The following is a 24960-nucleotide window of genomic DNA, read 5'->3' on the forward strand; positions in this document are numbered from 1 at the left end:
CAAAATATATATTTTGTTGCCTGCTTGGTTTTAACATGTTTAAAAAAACCTTAGCCTGCACTTAATTACTCTTCATGCAGAGTTTGGAAATATTCCTGGGACACAATTTGTCAAACCAGTGGTGGGTGTGAGTGAACTATGCTTTGCTGACAAGGCCTAATAAGCTCCCAACTTTCGGAGTTAACACTATACTTTCTTCTGTATATTCTCTTGTAAATTTTATGTGCTTGAAATTTTGAAAATTGTCTTCCTTGCCCATTTTGGAATTTATTTTCCTTAATGTTTATTACTTTTTTCTTCATTGCGATTATTACAAATGGTTAAATATTTTTTCCTTTCTCCTCTGTACACACACACACACATATATAGGGGAAGAACCCCCCCCCCCCCCCAATGAAGACATGTGGTGTAGACAACAAACAGATGTATTAGTTTAACGTTCGAGAAGTGAAAAAGTCTTTAACGTTTCGAGCCTACGCTCTTCCACAGAAAGAAACAGGGAGAGAAAATAAAGAATGTGTAGTGGCTAGCGATCTATCATGGCGAATATATATATACATATATATATATATATATATATATATATATGTGACATTTATAATTATGTGTATATAAATATATATCACGCACATTTGACAAACGTAATACTTACATGGAAGCAGATAATAGTCCCAACGTATTTTACTTTACCCCTTTATATATTAGTTTTCAAAAGGTTACCTCATTTGTAACGGTCATTTACAAGGATTAAAATACTTCATGCAACAATTGCTTTATTTGAGAATTCATGAACAACAACACCAGCTGTTTAGGCGGTGGTGGAAATACTATTGGGAGAAAAAAACAGCATCCTGTGAATCTCCTGCCAAAAGGAATCTGCACAGAAGCTGGAGACGGCGTTTACGACAGGATTCACGCCGTTGAGCTGTTACTCGTTCTAGCCAAACAAGAGCTAGAGAGTTTAGACAGGTGCCTATGGTGTTGTTATAGCTGAGACAAAAGATCCATAGAAACACACTCCTAGCTAGACAAAGGGTTGACTATAGTCGCCTTTTCAACTCGATAACATAGAAAGATAGAGATGCGATTGGGAGTCACTAGGTGCAATACCGGTGGCGCGTGAGAGAGAGAGAGAAAGAGAGTTATGAGAAAATCATTTCCTTTTGCATAACGCACGTCCATACCCACATACTAAATGCTAGAGAAGGAGCGGCAACTCGTCCGTTTAGACGTCATGTGTTGCCATTTAATTTGTATACACTAAACAGACACAAATGAGGATATTTTCAAATTAATTTTTTTAGTGTCCAAACGAAACAAATTTGTAAATTACATTTACAGGACATCGCTGTTTCTTGGAAGTTTCGAATTCTATGTGCATTGTGGGATAGCAGTGACATCATCACCATCATTTGCATACCAAACTGAACGTTGAACGCCATTTTGATAAGACAACTTTTACGTTGCACACAAAACAGCAAATCGGAAATTTATCTTTAGTCATCCGTCCCGATAAACTTATTGTAATCTTCTGTTTATCATCTTAAATTATAACCCATCAGAACGGGCCGGTGTAAGTACCTCAATTTTTTTCATGTGATAATTCTAATTTTAGTTTTTAATTGACTAGTGTTTTTTTCATTTGTTCTAACCTTAATTTTCTGTGATATACATTTTGAAAAATGTGTATCGCATTTTCCTTATTCTTCTATTTGTTTTGCAATATATCATAATTTTCCGATTTTTGACTATTTTATACGAAATTATGGTTTCTTTCGAATCTTTAATATTCACTTGATTTTCTAATCCATTACTTTGCGTTTTATTCTCGCCATTATTGGTGTTGTTTCTGAAATTTTGTACGAAAAGAGCTAAAACTAAGCGTATCTATATAAATATGTATGTATATTTGACTTCAGATAGTTTCATTTATTTATAGAAATAATTCAAATTGACAAGTGGCTTGCAATAAAACCCTCCCTCTTGTCAGTTCAGTAATTGAAAGCATGACCTGTTCGTATCCCTTACTAAAAGCAGAAAAAAAAATGACAAAGAGGAAAGAATTCGTGTTTGGAAATTTTTTTTTGAAAAATTTCTTCACAAATATATTAAACTGCTTTGCACATACTGATATATATACACACACACAGTATATTTTGTACGTGTATGGAGTTACATGAAATCAGTACATCCTTTTCAATGTAAAAAATAGTCGGGAATATATTTCTAAATTTTGAAACTTGGTTTCCTTCATTTCATGTTTTAGAAAATGGTCTCATCTGTTTGCGTGTATATATACATATATATGTATATATATATATATATATATATATATATATATATATATCGATATAGGGCAGGGAATTGCCAATTAATTAATAAATTAGTAATTAACAATTTTGCCAAGTAGTTCAGTATGCAAAAAAAAAAAAACCTTCTCTTCGTTTTTGTTCTATGTGTGCCATAAATATCGCCATCCGTTGGAGAAAAATTTGTAGTTAGAATTAGTAGTTTTTTAACTGCTATTTCTAAATTTTCAGTATGTTGGTGAAGCAACTCCTGCTGATCCCTATATATTTATAATTATATATATGTATAATGTATTGTAATTCTTGCGGTTATTAGGGTCTGGTCTGTTCGGTTTCTGTAAAATAACCATCCTACCGGTTCCCGGAAACTATTTTTTTTTTCTCTTTCTATATTGAATTTCGATTCAATTTTTTTTTGTGTAGGATTTCCGTTTTCGTTTCTATAATTTTCTAGTTTTTTTTCCCCCTTTCTTTTTTACTCATATTATTAGAATGAGTTTCAAAATGTTAAATTACCCAATATTAATTACTACTGTACTTTTCAGATCTAAATCTGATTTTTAATGTCAATTCTCACTATTAACTACTTGAATAAGGAATACAAGATGGCGACCTATTGATAATTAAATATTGAAATTGTGCCGAAGATATTTGTCCTAGCTCAATCATTTTTCCTTACCCTCTTCGCTTTTCAACCTACTGATTTTTGTTGTTCGAAATAGTGTAATTTGCGTGATAGGGTGTTTTTTCGTTTTAAAATTTACCTTGTTCATAATATTAAAGTGTTCAGATTATTCGTCTGTCAATCTTAAAACTAGTTACTACCTCCCACTAGTTTTCTTAATTGGATCTTTAAAAATGTCATATTTTGAAATAAAATAAATTCAATACAATTTGTAAATCCTATCTAACATTTAAAAGATAAGAATTAGTTTTATTGAAACATTGTACTCCCTAGAATATGTTCCTTAAATGTTTAACAAATTTAAAACGTTTAAATGTACCGTTGAATTTTTCACATTTTTCAAATATGCAATGAGATTAATTGCAGTATTTCTTGTAAAAAATATTTTTAATATCTGGAGAATTCCATTCCCCATACTGGGAAGAAAGGAAAAAAAATTGTTTCCTATTTTATCCGTTGAGAATGTTATTTACTTGCAAATATATTATCCATATTATATACCATTCATTATATAATACCTCATTGCACGTTTCATTACTGAAATTTTTTTCCGATTATTTGTAATTTTAGTGACGTTCTTAATACATCACATATGATCATAGGCTTTCTGTAATTCCACATTTTTTTTTTTTGTTTAAAAATTATATATCTAGCTTTACATTATGAAATTACATTTTTTGTTACGATGATTGGGTATAGGTTAAGAGATTTGGCTGTTAAATTCAGCATGTCGAGTAACCTTTTTTCTCCCCTTAGTTTTTAAAGGATTTCAAATGGCGTTAAACTTGCGTTTATTGTTATTTGCTTGCATTTCGGTGTGATCTTTGTTTACGGGATCAGAATATACTTTAGCTTCCAATTATTGACCCTCTGTACCGCTCAGGTGAATCCTACAATTGAGTACTACTTCCACACCTGGGACTTGCTGCTACTATTGCACATTCTTGACTATCTAGAGAAATGCCACTCGGCTGACTGGCTTCAAATCACTCACGGACTCCAACCTTTGGTCCACAACCTTTCTGTTTCCTCTGTTCCTTTTCTTTTGTTATAAAATGGTCTCTGCTTCTTTGGTTTGGTTGGTCCTTCCCATCGCATTGAGGCATTCTCGATTCACTCGCATCCTATCATTACAGATACTGTGTCCAACCCCATCACACCTCGTACTATTACGCCTAGCCCTTCCTTTCCAGAACTTCGGCCCTCTGGAATTTTCTCGTGGCACATAGTCTAACTGCAACTGCCGACACCTTACCGATCTCTATCGGCTTTGGGTATAGCTTTCCCACCATATAGGCCAAAAAAAAAAAAAAAGAAAAATTAATATTTTGTATTAGCATACATACCTCCTCTTCGAAATATTCTAATTGTGGTTACATTTTAATGCTTGTAAGATTTTGTAATATCATTAGTATTTTTCATATGAATTTCCAGTTGTTTTTCATATTTATCGCGGCTTTAAACAAACTGAACATTATTTTGATAAAATTCGAATCTTTAATTATAATGAATGTAATTTTTGGTATGTGCTATTGGTATGGAAATTCGTAATCTTGCCGTTCTCGTGTGCGCGTTAACTTTGTTCTTTATTGTTTGTCATACATACTATGATTCAACTATTAGCACCACAATGATAGGAACTAGCTTTATAATAGTTTGGGCTATATTTTATTTTACGCTTTTAGATGAAAGGTTGTAAAAATAAGCTAATTATCTTAAGCTAGTATACATGTCTCGCATATTAAACAATATTTTTTCGGTAATTTCTTGAACAATATACATTTTTTCTTCATATTTCTATGTCGTAAACGCTATCAATGTCTAAAAATTAAAGAACTTTCATCAAGGTATGAATATTTTTTCAAACACTCGATGTTAATTTGTCAATCACGAGGGCATAAAATAGATTGCCGTGTTATTGATTTAAAATTTCACCGCAGAATATATTGGACAGATTTGGATTTATAGGTTTACTGTTCTTGGTTGTAGCTATAGATCTAAAAAAAACCCTTCAAACCGTTTCTCAGTATTTCTGAACCAGCGTAAAAACATTCAGTACATCTGAAAGGATGCTTTCAGATAAAATGTGGGATGATCGTGGTTAGAAACATTTTGATCGTAGGTTAACTAATCTAACTCTATATTTGTGAAGACTTCGTTCAGAAAGAAAATTTTAGAATTATTCTTTTGAAGAATAAGTATTTTTAAATACTTTGTATCGTTCTCAATATATATTTGCTTATACACTTTTCTTTATGATTTGTGAATTACCATCGGAATATTTTGTGCAATGAACATTTTCAAATGTACTCTGCGCAATTTTCTTTGTATAAAATTTGATTGCTAAGTACTAACATGAGGTGTAATCTCTTTATAAAGATTCAAATTGCGAATTTACCGTTTAATAATTTAAAATGTTTTTAAAGAGATGTTCATGAAACAAAAAAAAACAAACAAAAACTATTAATACTACTTAATATCATCGTCATGTTGATGTACAATTTCAATAACTATGTAAACTAAACGACTTTTCGTCTGACTATAAAATAGTCTTAAATAAAATCACCTTTCCATTAACAATGGCAATTTAATATAAAGGGAAGTAACTGCATCTTAATGTGGTCAACTAATCTTAGTTCATTGGAAGGGAAACTAATGCTGCTGCTATATTGCTATTGTCATAGTAGCAGATGCTCATTACAGCAACGATTATATATTGTCGTTAGAGATTATTCATTGATTTTTTTTTTAGTGCGCGTTTTGTGCATATACTTGCATGTTTTTACACAAGCACACGCGTTCAATATGTATGTACATGAGAGGAAAGATGCACATTTATCCGAAATAGTTGCATAAGGAAGGACAGAAATATATTGGGGTTATCATGTGTGTAGCTGTCGAGTTAACGTATCGCGGAAGCTTTAACAAACTCGTTGATTATTATTATTATTTTTGTTCATTTAAATGACTACATATATTTTCAGTACAGTATTATATCCACGTCAATTCTTACCGTGTTCCTTTATATCATAATGGCTTTGTATCTGAGAACTTGTTTTCGAAATGTAATCGGAAGACTGCGCGCGCGTTAGATTTTGTTTACAAATTTTGTTAGTAGTTTTTCAAATACTAAACATTAGAAAAATTTTGATTAATGTAAAATTTGCATTCTGACCCTGAAAAATATCTAGAAATTACTTTAGACAATCTATTTAAATTTCTTTCTTTCAGATTTTAACGGACCGTTCATAGGGTATAATATCAGAAAAATTTCAATGAACGCCTTGGCAAGATGTCCTCACTCTCGGGGCTAGGTAATAAAGGGGAGAAAGGAAAGGGAAAATTTACGTCTATTAATATAAATAATATATACAAAGGAAAGAGCGTTGAGACACAGAAATCAACAGGTAAGTAATTTTATTCTATGTGTCTTTTTTGAATAAGTTTCTGTGTCAACTTTTATATATTTATATTTATAAAATTCTTTCAGTTACTCGTCAGCATGGGTTACAAAGTTTGGGTAAAGTGGGCAGTGTGCGTCGAATGCCTCCACCTGCAAATCTCCCAAGTTTAAAAAGCGAAAATAGTGGTAACGATCCTAGCATCAATTTAGTACCATCTGGCGGTTCAGGATGGGGAACAAAGGAGAAGGATTCCAGTGGAACTCAGCAGCAGTCGTCGCAGCCGCAGCCGGCTACTACAGTACCTTCGGGGCAAGTCATCAACAAGGTAAATAAACACTCTGCTCAAAGTATTCTTTCTTATTAAAATCCTCAGGTAACATGTTTTTATTTACATTTGAGATGTAAACATTTAGATATTTTCTGATGGGACATTTTGTATTTGCTTAAGTCTCCTTAAGGATTTGCCATTCATTTTCATGCAAAAACTGTTTTATGCAGATGTTTTTGTTTCTGAAAATTTGTAATCTCAAGTGTTTTAACTATATATTGGTATTAAAAAATTTCTTAATACTTTTATTGGCATTACAAGGATAGATATGAAAATGCTAATATGATATACTAGTCAATGCTATGAAATGGAGCTCTTACAAGGGTCATGTGAAATTAGCTAATTTGTAAAATTTAAGTTCCACAGTTGCCTGTCATTGAGTTCCTTTTTTGAATCATTGATTTTAAAATAAGAAATACTTTCAAATTTTCTTTAAAATTGACTTCAAGATGTAAGAACATGTAAGGGTAAATCTATAGTTATGAACTGATTTGGATGTCTAAACTATTTATAGTGCAACAGAAAATTATAAGTCTGCCACATGCACTTCTGTTACCTTTTGGTATGGACAGTAATTGTTTAGTGAGCTGCAATTAATATTTCAAAGATATAATTTTATGAAGATGAATCTTGTTATAGCATAACTTAGCTCCAAGTCAACATTGATTAGGCAGACTTCGAATTCAAGGCATTCTACAGCTTGTCTTTTTAAAGGAATTGTCTTGTCCTGTACTTAGATAAGAAAGATTTATCTGAGGAAGATTTGACCATTTCTAGTACGTCAAACAAACAGAAAGTCCTTCATTCTTTGACAATAGCAGTCATTGGTAGAATCATGTGGAATTATTGCTCTTAATTACAAAATTACTGTGTAAACTACTGTATATAACATTTTGCTGTATATTTTCCATTCATCTTGTTCTAAAAATTTTTTATAGCAAGTGAACACATCTGGGGCAACCATAAACAGTACTGGGGTCAAGTCATGGAGCAGTGTCACTGTTGGGGAAACTTCACAAAGTAAGTTATTTTCTTGTTGCTTTCAAAGTTCTTAGAATGCATTTATGTATTTGTTGGATACTTCAAAGATACTCCCACTGGAGTAGTGATGTCACAAATCAGTCGACAGTGATTATTGTTGCTGTCTGACGACAATTCTGAATTCTGTTACCCTATGATCACACATTTGAGAACCAAAAGTTTATTGTATTGAAGCATTACTCTCTTCCATAAACTCTAGCATTGCCACAACACACCTTTTGCCTCTACTATTTTCTTCCTTAGCTGCACAAACCCTACCATTTTGGTTATTCCATTGCCTCTACTTGTTGCTCCACTGGACTCCTTTGATAAATTCATGTGACTCCTTTTTACTATACTGCCTTCACATAAAGGTACTAACATTGCCATTAATCTTTTCAACTCATTTTTCCTACCTTCCTAGACCATACTAACTTGTGTTCATCATGAATGTGAAATTCACATATACTGTTGTTCTCAACAACGGCAGTCCTTAAACATTTTTTCAACCTCTACTTGAATCTAACTCCACATTGCATTTCCACTTAGCTAAACTGGCTCTTACTCTTAACTGTATCTCCTCCAGTGAATTTTACGAACAATTTACTGGAGTGCTTATGGATACTAAGATGAGCTGTTATGCCAGCCCTATAGAGGTCAAGATGTTGGTAGAGTTCACTTGGCTTGTCCTGGAATTGTATGTTTGTTACAGTGACTCTTGGCAATATTGCTCTCTCATTGCTCATTTCTTATTGACACTTTCCTCCCATTAAATTTATTTTTACCATTTCTGTTATGTTGTACTTTCTATGATATACCTGACACAATTACTTAAATTACGTTGACTTGGATTTTCTTTCAAAATTTGATATTTTTTTCAATAGCTCCAGCTGTATAATACAGCAGCAGTTACTAATGTTGCACCCTTTATCATATATATGTCTATATATAGCTGCAGTTGTTTATATTTGTGACTACACATTTGTTTCAACACACTTGTGTGCATAAATATGGAAGTTTGTATGTGTGGCTATACATGTGGCATGTTTATGAATATGAGAATGATTAGAAATGTGTGTGGCTGTATAAATTGTACTATACATAGATGTGCACTTTATTTATAAATGCGCATATAAACGTACATGTTATGTGTTTGTATGCCTGTATAGTGTTCCATTATGAACTCCTTCACTCAATCTCTTCTGTTTACTTCTTCTCTTACCTTTTTTTCATTCATTCCTTTCTCTTTTTACTGTTTTAATAATTCCTTAGTCTCGCCATTTCCAATGTATCCTGCTTCACCAGCAAACATTTCACCCCACCTATCTTTGACAAGAGTTCTACCCAGAATATTAAACTTTTCCACCCCCTGATGCATAAAATTTATCGTACTGTTTGACTTGTTTGTGTTATTTACTACAGTAAGAACATCATTAGCTTCCTTGGATTCTTATGTTTTACCATGAATCTTTAATTAAGTGGTCTGATTTGCCTTCACTCATATTTTGTAATACGTTTCTTATTTTTTAAAGTTATTCCAGATCTTAATGCTTTTTTTCCCCCCTCTTAAAAATTTGAAATATTACTGAAAAATATTTTGTATTTTCTACCAGGTGGAATATTGAGCCACCAATCGCCATTATTTCACGAAGAATTCCCAAAGCTTGCTCCGGGTGGGGAAGAAGAAAAAAAAGAAGTGAAAGAAGAGCCTGGAAAGGAAACCCAATTTGGTCCAGGACCAAATTTACGACCTCAAAGTAAATAGTCCAAACTTTACAATAGCACTTGAAATTAGTTCATTACTTGTTTTATTAATCTCTTAGGCTTAAAAATTATAAACTGACTATAAACAATGTTTTCTGTAACCTTATGGAAAAAAAAATGCAATCCAATTTATGAACTATTTAGTGTATTTTTTGTGTTATCACATATCTTGTTTTGATCTCTGTTTTCTTCAGTGTTCAGGTGGCAAGCTTGCAGAATTGTTTGCACGCTGTGCAAAAGGCTTAGTGGCATTTTGTATGTCTTTACATTCTGAGCTCATTTTCTGCTGTGGTCAACTTTACCTTTTATCCTTTTGGGGTTAAGATAAATCCCAGGTGGACGCAATCTACTATCCCCATCCCACCACAATTTCAAGCCTTGTGCCTTTAGTAGAAAGAAATATTCTTCACTGTTGATCAAATTACATCAAATGTAAACAAGTTTCTTGACTTAACAAGCTCTGATTTTATTTCCTTGGATCACTTGCATAAAAAATGCATGAATTTTGCTCCATGCATTTCCAGTAAAATTTACACCTAAATTCTTTGTAATTACTGAAGTTATTTAGTAAGCTTGATTACCTGCTTGTGCATTTTTCCACTGTGACAACTACACAACTGCATATAGAAAACAATTTAAAGATTTTGTTTAAAAAAGTGTGAAATTTCATTTCTTTCATATTTATGATCAGAATTCTTAGGTTATTGCTTTTTTTTCTTTTTAAAATTAGATATTGCCAATTGGCGCGAAGGCAGCACTCGTGGTGCTATACAGTCACAGCAAACGCCAGAAAATCAAATTTCTTCTTCACAAGTTCCGAATGTGACTTCTCAAATAAATGGCCCCCAGATGTTAGGTGGAACCGAGGTTCCTCCTCAACCGGTACCACCTCGGCCAGGCTCTTCAAATCAAGGACCCGGCCCTGGTGTCGTACCACCACTTGGACCTCATATGGGCTTAACTAATCCACCCAATCAATACCGCAGTATGTTGCCTCATTATGTAAGTATGCATGCTTTTAAGATTTTATTAGTTGGAAAATAATCCTGCAGATTCATTTTTATGAATCTGAATTATTAAGTAAGGTGTACACCTCAGTCTAATTCTTAACCCTTTCATTACCAAACTGCTTTAAAGCTGCACTTGATTTAATAAATCATCAATATAAATTGTTCCACTATATTAATGGTTTCATTAGGTTAACATTTGTACACCACTAGTATTATAGTGTGAATTATGTGATGTTGGAATTTTTTGGCTTCCTTAAAAATTAATTTTGGATTTAGTAAAAGGTACTCTGAATTTGAATTTTGAATATGGCAAGTGGAAAAGCAAAAAAAAAAAAAGCCAATTGGTTTAACAACCTGGATAGACATGAAACCAGAAGTTTTGAACTTCTGATAATATAAAAAGAAACTGGAGTGGCAGTGTGAGTGATGAACTAATTTTAGGAAACAAAATGTAATGAAAAATTATTTTCCCCAAAATTTTTGGAAGAAATTTAAGCCCAATCAGTTATCCTCATGACTCATTGTCTACATTTTAAATTGTTTTTATTCTAATTCAAGCTACATCACAAAGGTTTATTTTAATACATAACTTTTTGCTTTATATAATAATGAAAAAGTTATACAATTCACTTAATAAATACTTAAAAAAAAAATATATCTCTTTAAGTTGACATTATGCTCAATTATGTTAGTAAACCACTATGGTATATATCTGAATTAATTTTGAAGTAACTTTATATTTTAATAAATGGCAATATATTGAGCTGCTTCACTTTGGTTGAAAATCCAATATGAACTATTCTTTTAAATTCTTCCAATCATTTATCACATTTGAATATTGGCTAATAACTCTTTTTATATGACAGTATTTAAACAAAATTCAAATATTTTTGTTCTATGAAACCCATTTAATCAAGTTATTTTAAAATTTTGTTTGTTTTATAATTTGAGTGAAAGTGTTAAATGGTTTTGTTAAAGTTGTTTGTGGGAAATCTTGTATAACAAAACCTGATTCTGGTTTCTGAAGTTTTCAAAGAACCAGTCTTGAGAGCTGGAAGTATGGTTGTATCATATAGCCTTCTGAAGAACAACCTGAAAACCAAGAAACTAGTTACACAAGTCACAAACTTTGCCAGTGTTTTTAGATAGACTTGCTTTGGGACTTGATATTTTATAGGCAAATGATGAGCGTAACTGGTACTGTGTTGACTGGGAATATATAAACCAGCATAAAATTTCTGAAACAATTATCAAAAATTAGACAACTTGTTACCTAAGAGATCTCTTTTGACCGATATCAACATGGGTGGCAAGCTGAGTTATGGGAACTGATTCTCATTGAATTTTTAATGAATGTTGCAGATGTGCTTGCAAATCATAATGTTTATTGTTTCTGGAGGTTTAAATTAGAAATGAAATGTAAATTGGTTAATAAAATTTGTATACAAGAGATGATAGATCTGTAAAGTGAGAATATGTGGTAGATGTGGATTAAGATTATTGTTGAAGTAGCAAACCTTTCTAAAGTATGGCATTATGTAAAAAAAAAAAAAAAAAAAAAGAGGTTAAGAAATTTTATTAATTCAGCATGTCTATGAAAGTTAATATTGAGTATCTATCAGAGAGGCTCATTTTAACATGTGTTAGTTTATATTTGATACATTTATTTCTTGTCTAGCTATATCGTGGGAACTTCCCTCAAGGCCCACCACCAGGTCCAGGTACATATCCTCCAAATTTTCCTCCTGTTCCACGGCAACCAACTCCATATTATGATGGAAGGTAAGATATTAAAAAACTTCCTGTTGGTCATAGATAAAAACTGTATTTGTCTTTTCAAGAAGAAACATTTAACTGATTCAGACTTTGTTTCAATATTTTTTTTCAATGAAATTAACTCTACAGTTTTGCATATTGCCATTTTATTTAATCCTCTGTCATTTTGTGAGGCTCAACATTCTGAATTTTGACCATGCTACTTCTCATCTTGTTCCTCTTGTTGTTGCATGGCACTACTTCAACATCAGGTGTTTCCTATACTAGCATAGTTGCTTTGCCAGATTAGCTGTCCTTTATACATATTCAATTTTACACTACATTCAAATGAAGTTTTTAATATATGATTATGATAAAAATCCGTAATTTGAAGAAACTGTTGGTGGTATCTCTGAGTTTGTAGAATTCAATGTGATACTTATAGTGAGGAAAGATTGTTTCATGCTCTTGCCCTTCCAACAGTAACTTAATTTTGTCACCTTGCATAAATTGCCAATTGAAAATGGAATAAAAGAGTAAAAAATAAAATAGAGAGAAACTAGTGAGTGCAAGTTGAATATTGTAGGTAGAAAGGTGTGTGTATAGTGATTAAGCTCAATTGAGGGCAGCAAACAAATATCAAGGATATTGATAAAAATATTAGAGGTGCTGTAAGTAAATTCCATTCTAAGGTGGAAATTAGAAATTCTAGGTAGCTGTAAATGAAGTTTTTCCTCTTTGCAAAATATCATAGTAGCTATTGTGTATAGAAGCCACTGAGTACCCTCACTATATTACCTTGAAATTGTCATGTTTTAGAAGCAGCTACTTAAAAAAAATTCATAGTCTTTCTTGCTTTACATAAAACCATGGGCAGTTGTGATAAGTAAAATTTTTCTATTATAGTTGTTTAAGACGAGTAAGATTATCTCCAAAAACATCAATTTTCCTAAATTTTGAAATATTGTTTGCATGTTCACTGGTACTGGTGAAATTAATGTAGTTGTAAGTCAGCTGCTACAAATAAGAAGCCTCTTATAGGGTTGCTTGATCTGCTAGAAATAACAATCAAATCTATCGCCCTTGTGGAAAAGAAAAACATTGGGTGATGTAGAAGTGAATATAGTGTTGTGTGGAACTGAGGTGATAGATACAATGTAGGTGATGAGAATTGAGTTTACTGTTTGGAAGTGATAGAAAATTAGCTCTCTAGTTTCTATGGGTGGGTCATCTTCTTGAAGAGTTGACTTTCTGAATTACTGCATTGATGCCATGAGTGAATGAACTACTTGAAACTGTGTTTTGGCTCTATAGAAGAGATAGCAGGACATGCCTAAGAGTATAGTTTGTCATTCACCTGTTTCTGATGGGTCATGGTAAAATAGATGAGAGCAAATAGTATAGAACTTCCTGAGATCTGGTCAGTCAGCTGAATGGAAGTGCTACATGGCTTACAGAATATGCAATGGGAGTGGTAATGTTGGGGTAAGTATCGTAAGGCAGAAATTGAACAACCCAGTTGTTCATGGGAGCCAGTGATGGCTTCATTGAATTAATTTTGGAAGTGAAAAAGATATTTTGAGTATGTGTTGGACAAGGATGGTAAGGGTTGCACTGGTTCCATCAACAGGAGTATGAAAGCTTAGAGTTGTTAAATTAAGCAGTGTAAGGTCTCCTGCCAAAAATACCCCCAAACTTTAGATTATTTGTTCTGCAAAGGGTTAACACTTACAAGTGCATTATACTCATGAGGATGTCATCAAGGCTTTTGTGATAGCTCAATTTATATTGAGGTGTTTGTTTATGGTTGTTTAATTGTTCTCAGATTGCTACCAGTGTTGCACCAACATTAAATAGGTTTAATATAAAGTGTTAGAAATCAATTTGTCAAGTAAATCTTAAGACATGCCTCTTAATTATTTTTGAGTCTTGTCTGTTTTTGAACATTCCTAGTAAATAATAGGCAAGAAAGTGATTGTTTAGAAAATATTAAATGTTTTGATAATAAAGTTCTTAGAAAATTTATTGGTTTTAATAAATTTTAAAAGCCAAGCAGCCTTTTGACTGTAAGAATGATTGCCATTTTCTTAGTCAAAAAGCTGCTTGGCTTGCAATCAGATTTAACTTGAACAAAATTAAACAAAATTTAATTTGTTTTTCTGCAGGTTCCCGAGAGTTCCCCCTCCAAATGTTCAAGCACAAAGGCCAGCAAATGAAAATGACAATGAGAACTATAAACGACCTGCTATTATTAAAGATCGTGATCTCAAAGAATTTGATGAAATTTTGCGTAATGACCCAACTGATGGTGGTTGGGCTGGAGCTCAAGGGGAGATAGACTACAGGTAACATCTTTCGTGGTCATTTTGATAACTGCCATTAAGTTTGCACATTTAATTCTACTAGCAAAACTCTGGAGTTTCTATAGGTTTTGCTAGTAATCACTCACATGTGTATACATGTATAACTGAGAACTGTATTAGTTAGTTGCTCAGGTGTTAATGGAGGGGGTGGGGGTGGTTGTCATCAGCTACAAAGAGCTGACTGAACAATTTCTTGTTCTGAATTTGAAATTCCAAAAAGTATTGTATTCTTGGTAAAGTTAAACCAAATGAAAATGTAATTTTTTGATTAAATCTGTTTAATGTACATTAATTGAATAGCTAAATGATTGTTCCAGCAAAAGAGAAAAATATTGAAAGTTATTTATCTGTAGACTAGCATTTAGTTGAGATGCAATTTATTGGACAGGACTAAATAGAACGTGAAGTCTGTCAGTGGACCATTGTAGTCTGGAATTATTAAACAAGCAGTATCAAAACATTTAGAAATATTGAATTTGTTTATCATCAGTTTTTTATTAGATTGAATAACTTTGGCATTGAACAGACCTTCAATCCAAACATGACCACCCCCATTTAGGTTGCATTGTAAAAAAAATTTTATGGTGGATGTGCTTTGAGGAAGATTAGGTTGCTGTTTCTGGAAGACATTTTGTGATCATTAATGCTTTATGGGAAATATAATACTTTCCTTAATTCTAAATTTGTTTTCACTTATCAATGCTGACTGAAATGTCTTGCACATGATGTCTATGTTGAGTTCAAATCTTGCTTTGAAAAATGTATTGCCTATCAGTCTTCTTGGATGAAGTGTAGAAGGATAAAGTAAGAACCAGTTGAGTATTGGGGTAGATTTAATTTACCATAGACTCCCTTTCCCCATGAATCTTTAGGGCTATATTAGAAATGATTATTTGTATTAGTATACAAATGGTAGTCAAATGAAAGAAATGATAGACTACCAAATTAAACACAACAGTTTTTAATTTTGGAGCTCTGTTCTGGTGTCCAGTTCTTGTGGTTGACTGTTTACATCAGTCTGAAACCAATAGAATAATCTACTAGCTATTTAAGTAAAATTCAGTTCACTATATTCAAATCTTTTAGTCAAACCTTATTGGTAGTGTAGTTGTACATAGATTAATGTATTTCTAAGAGTGGGGTGGGAAAAAGGAAAATAATGTGACATTCTTTTTAGGAAGAGCTTTGATCACATGTCTGAGTTGTGTTGAATGTTTGCTCACTACAGGCTTTGATCCTACTTGGGCATGTCTTCTATTAGCTTGTATTTTAAGATGGTTTAATATCACCACCTGGTTATTGAGTGCCTTTTAGTGGAGTCAGCTGTTTCAAGCATTCAGTGTCAGGCCATCCTGTTTGAGGACTGCTTCATGTCATCTTAGAAGCCTGAAAAGGTTCATGGGTGTTGCCTTGGTGACCAAACAAGAAATGTAGATATAATTTCAAATAACCTTTGGTTTGAAAATAAAGAAAATAAACCTTTTACACTGAATTGTAAATATATTTAACTAGTTTAAAAAATGTTTAATATTTTGAATTGTCTCCATGTTGGCATTTGTGCTTTATGGAATTCCATCTCATCGACTATTTTCGAATCTATGAAACTTGATAAATCTTAAACCTTATGGAAATATACTCAGGCCTATCAGTGATTCAGTTCAAGTTGTTTGTTGGCTTAATATTTTCATATCTTTTCTTTAACCTTTTTGTTACTGTATTTATTTTGAGATGCTCTGTGTTTCTTTCAATTACGTTAAATATAACAAAGAATTTAGTAAAATAACTTAGTTATCATTCAGCTAGTGTTAGGAACATAAATTGTGACTGAGGTTTTCAAAACTTATGAAAACAAGACATTTGTACTTAGAGCCAGTTTCAGCCAGGCTGGTAATGAAAGGGTTAATGAAGGCTTATTTGATTAAATTTGTGTTAGCCCTACAATTTGAAATTATTTTTTAAACACTTTCATGTTCTTTTTTAGTGAAAAGCTGGTCTTCAGTGATGATGAAGAGGGTGAGAAACATGAAAGGTACGTCTCTCTAGCAAATACATTGAATGTTACATTTCATTTAAATGACTTATGTAGGAATATGACACACTTATCAATGATTGGCATTACAAAGGGCTTCCAGCCATAGAAACCATATCAAAGCTGACATTGGTGCTTGATGCAGCCCTGTGGCTAACCAGATTCTGTCAAACTAACTAGCCCATTCAAGCATTGAAAATAGACATTAAATGATGCTCAAAATAGAAAATGCTGCTTCCTCTGTGTTAACATTGATTTTAGATGTTTTCCAGAAATATACCCCAAATCAGGCCATTATATCCTATTTTCTATATTTTCACTTTTAAACTCCAAAAGAATTAATAGCACCAAGTACATTTTTGGCACTTATAGGATGGTTAAATTAAACTGTGTAGCATAAAGATTTTTCAGATTTTATTTGACATTCAAACTACTATGGTAGTTTGAATATCTTAAAATACAATTACTTTACAATGTGCATATACTGTAGTCATAGTTATAAGAATTTAAGAAAGCCGATGAAAGCTTTGTGTCTGTATAAGCAAGAAACATTAGTGAGAAAACTGGCTAAATATTTTTTGTTCATGTTGGATAAAGGAGAATGGCTTTTAAGTTCATGGGTTAAAGTACATCCTTAAAATAGTTATGTTTAACTCTTTGACATTCAGTTTACTGTCAAATGCTTATTCACATTGTTTTGAATTGAACTTGCATTATCTTCGAGATTTCATTGATGTGATGGTTATTAGTCAGAATGACATTGCTGGGTAGGTGTGAGAGTTTGGCCAGTTTGAACATAAAACAAGTAGAATATTTGAGCAGATATGGTCAGTTTAAATGCTAAAGGGTTAGATCTCCATTATAAATTTTAATTTCAAAGACCAGTTGCTAAAAACAATCATATTCAATGTTTAATTTAGATTTTGGGATGCCATGTTTATCTCATTATTCCAGCAAGAAAAATGCTTGTTACCAGCTAATTACACAATCTTGATTGTACCTGTTTTTATGAAATGTTATTTTATTGGTTATTTATGGTTTGGAAATTTGACTAATCAAATGTCTTTTATAATTAACTTTTAGTGCATTATAATATAGTTCATGCATGTTTTACAAAAATGATGCCAGTGTCACTACCAACAACAATTAGTTAGAGGATATTAGTATTTCTGAAAACAAAATTAGGGGAAGAAATTTATGTAAATAAAAAGTTCTTAGGCCCCACACAAAAATTAAGACAAATAGATTTTTTTAAATAAACTCTCCTTCTAGCTTTTCCCAGTGGGTAAGACATAATAAAGATTTTTAGTTGAAGGGTTTAAACAACCTGCAATTTCATAAATACTTCCTTGAGCAATTATGGTTTAAAAAATAATTTACTGATAATGAAGATATAAACATTTAATAAAAGTAGGTTTTAATCTTTATTGGGGTGTTTATATTTAGATAATATGCAAAAATATAGTTTAGTGTGAGTCAATTCTAAATTGTTTTCCAAAGATCAACTGAATATTGAAATAAATATGCAGTGTTAGGAAATATAACAAAAGAGTTAAGTATCTTAAAAAAATGTTTTCTTTGATATATGCTTTTCTTATGCTGCAATAATTTATTTTCTTTTACAGAAATGAAGAGAAACGGGAAAAACACCGTGAAGCAAGGGAAATACGTACTGAAGGAGGAAACTTGCGTGAAGCAAGAGAACATAGAGATCCACGTGAAACACGTGCTGAAAATAGAGATGCTCGCCATGATCCACGGGAAACACGTGGTGAACCAAGGGACATTCGTCATGATCCACGAGAAATTCGTGGTGAACCAAGGGATATTCGCCATGAAAATAGGGAAGTACGTGCTGAACCTAGAGACATACGCCGCGATATGCGTGGTGAACCTAGGGACATTAATCTAGATCACATTCGTGAAACTAGAGATGGGCGTGGAAAACCTAGAGAAATTCGTTTTGAAGCTAGAGACATGCGTGAAAATAGGGATATAAGCGGTGAAAACCGCGATATTCATATTGAACCCAGAGACATTCGCCATGAACCACGAGAAATGCGTGGTGTATCAAGAGATATTCGCATGGAAGCCAGAGACTGCCGTCTTCAATCCTCTAGAGAAATTCGGCATGAACCTAGAGATCCTCTTCTTGAATCTCCACGAGAACTGCGTCATGGCATGGAAACACCAAGAACTATAAGACATGAAAATCGAGATCCTTGTCTTGATCCAACCAGGGACATGCGCCATGAATCAAGAGATACTCATCTTGACTCTACTCGTGATATACGCCATGAGCCAAGAGATACACGACTTGAACCAACGAGGAATTTACGTCATGAACCAAGAGATATACGTCTTGAACCAAATAGAGGGATTCGTCTTGAACCCAGAGATTCAAGATTAGATTCAAATAGAGATATCTGTCATGATATGAGAGATAATCGCCTTGATGCAACTAGAGACATTCGTCTTGATACCCGACATGAACCAGCTAGGGATATTCGACTGGATGGTAGAGATTGTCGTATTGAAACTACCAGAGACTCCCGTATGGGATCAAGAGATATCCGTCTTGAACCACGAGACAGGGATATCCGTGGTGATTCTCGTGAAATAAGAGATGTCCGTGGAGAAACTAGAGATATACGAGATACTCGTGGTGATGCAATGAACCTTCAGAAACCAAGAGATGCAATTCGTGAACTAAGAGATGTCCGTGAGCAGAGAAATGATGTGCGTGCTGAACCAAGAGACATGAGGGAACAGAGAGATGCACGGGGAGAGCCTAGAGACATGAGGGAACAGAGAGATGCACGGGGAGAGCCTAGAGACATCAGAGAACAGAGGGATGCACGGGTTGAACCAAGAGATATTAGGGAACAGAGAGATGCACGAGTAGAGTCTAGAGACATCAGGGAACAGAGAGATGCACGTACTGAACCTCATGACAACAGAGAGCAGAGGGATGTACGTGCTGAATCCAGAGATATTAGAGAACAAAGAGATGTTCGTAATGAACCTCGTGATATTCGGGAGCAAAGAGGTGTGCTTGGTGAAGCACGTGACATTCGCGAGCAAAGGGATGTGCGTAGTGAAGTACGTGATATTAGAGAACAAAGAGATGTGCGTGGTGAAACACGTGACATTCGTGAGCAAAGAGATGTACGTGGTGAAGCGCGCGACTTACGTGGGGAACCACATGACATTCGTGATCAGAGAGATGTGCGTGTTGAACCCCGTGACATTCGTGATCAGCGTGATGTACGTCCTGAGACGCGAGACATTTGCGAAACAAGGGATGTACGTGCTGAACCACGTGACATACGTGAACCCAGGGATCTGCGTACTGAACCACGTGATATTCGCGAATCAAGAGATATGCGTACTGAGCTGCGTGACATTCGTGAGCCAAGGGATGCACGTGCTGAATCACGAGATATTCTAGAAGCAAGAGATGTGCGTGCTGAGCCACGGGATAGTCGAGAATCAAGAGATGTGCGTCCTGAATCCCGAGATGTTCGTGAGCCGAGAGATGTCTGTGCTGAGCCAAGAGACATGCGTGAGCCACGGGATGTTCGTGTTGAGCCACGAGATGTTCGAACGGAGCCACGAGACCTTCATGAGCCTAGAGATGTGCGTGCTGAGCCACGAGACATTCGCCAGCCAAGGGATGTGCGTGCTGAACCACGAGACATTCGCCAGCCAAGGGATGTGCGTGCTGAACCACGTGACATTCGCCAGCCAAGGGATGTGCGTGTTGAACCACGAGACATTCACGAGCCAAGGGATGTGCGTGCCGAACCACGAGACATTCGTGAACAAAGGGATGTTCGTACCGAGCCACGGGACATTTGTGAGTCTAGGGATGTACGTGCCGAGCCACGTGACATTCGCGAGTCAAGAGATATGCGTGCTGAACCGCGAGACATTCGTCAACCAAGGGATGTGCGTGCTGAGCCACGAGATATTCGCCAGCCAAGGGATGTACGTGCTGAGCCACGCGACCTTCGTGAGCAGAGAGATGTGCGTGCTGAACCAAGAGACATTGGGCGTAATGAGCCTCGAGACATTCGTGAAACCAGGGAATTGGTGCGTGGTGAGCCACGTGACATTCGAGAACCAAGAGACATGCGTGGAGAAACACGAGATATTCGTGAACCGAGGGACATGGGGCGCGGAGAAACGAGAGACATTCGTGATGCTAGAGATGTGCGTCCTGAATCCCGTGAGATTCGTGATCAGAGGGATGTACGTGTTGAATCTCAAGACATACGTGAACCTAGAGAAGCTCGAGACTCACAAGATGTTTGGGAAACGTGTGATACACGTAGTGAGACGAGAGACATCCGGGAACCGAGAGAGGTTATTTTAGATTCCCGAGATATGAGAGAAAGTAGAGATATACGTGTTGAAAGCAGAGATGCACGTGACCTAAGAGATAGCAGGGATTTACGAACTGAGACGCATGAAGATGGTAAAACTACCTCGGAAGAAAATGACAGAGATAATCATGAAAAACTTAAAGTAAGTATACTAATTGCAGCAATCAGTGTTTATCTACCTTTGATGTTTAGTGAAATAGTTGTCAGTTTCTGTTCTATTCCAATATTTGATGTACTGTTTAAGGTATTTGTTACTGCTACACATGGTTTTGCATAATTAGGAAAGTTTTATTTATAATTGTTTGTTGAATTTCAATTTTGGTTGATTGAGCTCCCAAACTCGTCTTTTTTTTTTTGTTTATTTTAGCTTGACTTTTCATTGAAATGTATCAGTTGTCTCTACAGCAAGTACAGAAAAACATGAGACAAGAAATGACTTGTTAAAATTGGAATAAAGTTATAGGCAGAACTTTGATGTTTTACATATAACAGCTTCTGTATCTTCTTTTGTAATTTAGAGGTTTAACAAAGCTTTGATGGCCCTGTTCAACTGAAAATAATCATTAATATAATTTTAATTGCATTCTTATGTAGGATTCTCGTTTAAATTTTCATGTACAAGTGAAAAATATCTTCATTTTGGCATTTTCTTTTTCCAATAACTGACATTTTTAAGTTACCTGAGCTGTTCATATATTAATATTTGGGCTTGTTTATCTTCTTTTTCATTTTCTGACTCTTTCAGATTACTCTCTCCCACCCTCTTACATGTCCTTTCATTATCTTTCATTTTTTTTCCCGTTCATTAATAGCACTTTCCATACCTACTTCAATTTATATATATATATATATATATGTATGTATGTATGTACCTTTCTTAATTTTGTTGCCACATTTCCACACAGTTCAGTAGCAGTCTAACAGTTCCTTGCAAATTTTTATACAAGTTCCATCAAACAATGTTATTGAATTCTATTCGTTTTGTTTTGAGTTCTTTATGACTTCTGGTTTATAGATAACATTGTAGGTATCTTTGTCATTGCAGCTTTAGTGGTTCAAATTCTATATTCAAGTAGCATTTCATTAATCATATTGGCTAAGTTACTCGAATTTTAATGCTATTTTCCTAGAGTCTCACTTAAACTAAAATTTGCTATAGAGTGAATTTCATTACAGAACTCTGTAAAGGATTATAAGCAAAATAGCCAAATATAACTTCAAAAGGAAATACCAGCTTTTTACCTAATAGAATTCATGAAATGGTACTTATAGAATAAGATTTTTGGACTATATTTAGTTTAAAACTCTTAAACATCATCAGTGATTGTTTAACACTTTCAAATAATGAATTGTCTTATGTGGAACTGTCATGTTTTCTCTCTGTATTCACCTTTTTTTCAATGTCTTTCTACATCCCCCCTCCCTATTGTATCACTAGTCCTCTTTGTTTCTCCTTTATCTTCTCTCCTTTCGTCTCAGCTCTCTTCCCTTCTTTCCTCTCTATATGTCACTTGCAGTCAAATAATCCTTAGTAACATTGTTTTCTGTTCCCTCCCACATAGTTGAGAGCAGATACTCTGTAGGCTCTCCCATACATGACCCAGTAAACAGAATTTGATAGTTGATTTAGAGAGTGGACAGCTTTGGCACTGTGCTTGTACTTTTTTTTTTAACCAACCCCAAAACTAATGAAAGGCAAAATTGACATGGTATTTGAAACAAATATATAGCTATTACAATACATTGAGATTTTCATAAATATTAGTGTTTGCTGATACCAAATCATAGTTTGGTATTTAGTGTCAGTCATTGACAAGGTTGGAATCACATGATCTGGTGGTCTCGGCACTGGAGGTTTTGGGGATTTATCCTCCTGCTAGCAATATAGAGTGCATTTTGCACCAAAATACTGGGTTTCTCTCATGGTAACTACTGCATTGTTCTAATAGGACATCACATTTCTTTGGGGATAAATATTATCTCTCTGTATTGATACTGCCTCTGTTGCTAATATATTTTTATTACACACCATAGTTCTTTGTGAGTGGCAGTCATATATCTGTACATAAATATTCAAATGTTAGTTTACATTTTGCCAGTAAAAGAGGTAGTATTTGATAAATAATATAGAGTATATTGTCTTCATTTTACGTGTTTTCCATACTGGCATGGGTTGGACGGTTTGACTGGAGCTGGCAAATTCCAGTATGTTTTGGCATGTTTTCTACAGCAGGATGCCCTTCTTAATGCCTACCACTCTAGAGAGTGCACCAGTGCTTTTTACATATCACCAGTAACTTATATTGTTTATGAAAACTAAATTCGTGTTTGAAATGTGCAGTGTTGTCAAATTCAAGATGCAATAAAAAGAACTGTCATAGTCAGACTGCTTTAGATATATATATATATATATATATATGTATGACTGTGGTTCAGAAGTTCACTCTCAATCAGATTTTGGGTTCAGTCCCACTGCGTCACCTGGGACAACCATAGCTTTGTTAGTGGATTTAATAGTGGAGAAACTGAAAGAAGCCTGCTGTAATGTCACCTTTTCTTGGCATCACATGATACTTGTTAATAAGTGTCACTCATACAAATGGAATTATTTTATAATCACGCTTGCAATTCCGTCTGACTTGGGGAAATATTATTCTACTTGGAAACTGGTTAGGATTTATGACAGGAAGGGCATCTGGCTGTAGAGAATCTGTCTTAACTATTTCCATCTAATTTGTGCAAGCATGGAAAAGAGGATGTTAAAACAATTGATATATATATATTGGTTAATTCTTTTGTCTTTGGCTGGTTTCTGATATTTTATGATGTTCTAGTTTTTTTGTATTGGGTAGCTTTGCTTTTATTTGCGAAAGGTTTTTCATCTCCTTTCTCTCTGAAGTGGTTTTCTGAAATTCATTATCTGCCTTTCATTTCTCAGTCATTTCAGTAGTTCTCTCTTTGTGTATTACATAATCTTAACCTGTTTTACTAGAGCTATTTGTATGTCAGTTGTTTTCTGTATTTACTTGTTGATCAGATCATATTCTGTTTTTTTTTAAAGTTATTCTGGCTACTTTATTTTATATCTGTAGTTGCTAAAAATGTTTTTGATATTGTTGGGGTTGAAATTGTTTTATATTTCGTAGCTCTAAACTCATTTTTCTTATGGGTTAATTTTTGTTTGTCTGTTAGCATTAGCATATTTTCTCCACTGCTGTTTCTATTACTGCTGCCTCATTGATTATTCAGTTTGCAATTTAGTGCAGGTGATGTCAGGTTGTGGACATCTGTAAATTTTTTAACTGGCTTGACATGCAAACAGGTTAAACATCCAAATGCACAGTGATAGCAGAAATTAGTGGAGGTACAACAGTGTCAACACTTAAGGGATAATGAAACCAGTGAATTCATGAAAAAGAACAACTTCTAAACCTCATATAAAAAAAAAATGAACCCCATATCCAAGTATATAAAGACATATCTTCAATATTTTCAGTTATGAAACAGCTCTGGCAAAATAGCTTTGAAAAACAGGATGGGATTACATAACAAACATACAATTGAAATGAGAAACGATAGGCAAATGATATTTTCAGAAAATATACGGCCATGGTCATATGGTAAGAGGTTCGCTTCCCAACCTCATGGTTCTGGGTTCAGTCCCACTGAGCGACACCTTGGACAAGTGCCGTCTACTATATCCCTGGGCCAACCATTGTGTGAGTGTATTTGGTTGATGGAAATTCAATGAAGCATGTGTGTTTTTTTACTCCATTACCATTTGACAATTGGTACTTGTTTGCATCCTTGTAATTTAGCGTTCCAGCAAAAAGAGACCAACAGAATAAGCATGAAGCTTAAAAATATATACTGGGGTCAATTCGTTCCACTAAACCCTTCAAGGC

The 24960-nt window shown here is 34.2% G+C and overlaps 1 protein-coding gene across 6 annotated transcripts in view; it reads left to right on the plus strand.

Annotated features, from left to right (window-relative positions):
- Positions 1 to 925: 925 nt before the first annotated feature.
- Positions 926 to 24960, plus strand: part of LOC106870369 (protein PRRC2C) — a 74748-nt gene continuing 50713 nt past the window's right edge. For 3 of the 6 annotated variants that reach the window (XM_052967738.1, XM_052967739.1, XM_052967758.1), the window contains exons 1-10: positions 927 to 1573; positions 6226 to 6401; positions 6485 to 6723; positions 7665 to 7746; positions 9360 to 9503; positions 10241 to 10512; positions 12199 to 12302; positions 14441 to 14620; positions 16620 to 16667; positions 18293 to 21197. In XM_052967738.1, coding sequence (XP_052823698.1) covers positions 6287 to 6401; positions 6485 to 6723; positions 7665 to 7746; positions 9360 to 9503; positions 10241 to 10512; positions 12199 to 12302; positions 14441 to 14620; positions 16620 to 16667; positions 18293 to 21197 — 4089 coding nt within the window. In that variant the 5' untranslated portion in view covers positions 927 to 1573; positions 6226 to 6286. Of the gene's footprint in view, positions 1574 to 6225; positions 6402 to 6484; positions 6724 to 7664; positions 7747 to 9359; positions 9504 to 10240; positions 10513 to 12198; positions 12303 to 14440; positions 14621 to 16619; positions 16668 to 18292; positions 21198 to 24960 lie in introns of all 6 variants that reach the window. The other 3 variants (XM_014916407.2, XM_052967749.1, XM_052967741.1) reach the window with 2 other exon arrangements.

This window comes from Octopus bimaculoides, chromosome 1, assembly GCF_001194135.2.
Source record: "Octopus bimaculoides isolate UCB-OBI-ISO-001 chromosome 1, ASM119413v2, whole genome shotgun sequence".
Classification (NCBI taxonomy): Eukaryota; Metazoa; Mollusca; class Cephalopoda; order Octopoda; family Octopodidae; genus Octopus; species Octopus bimaculoides.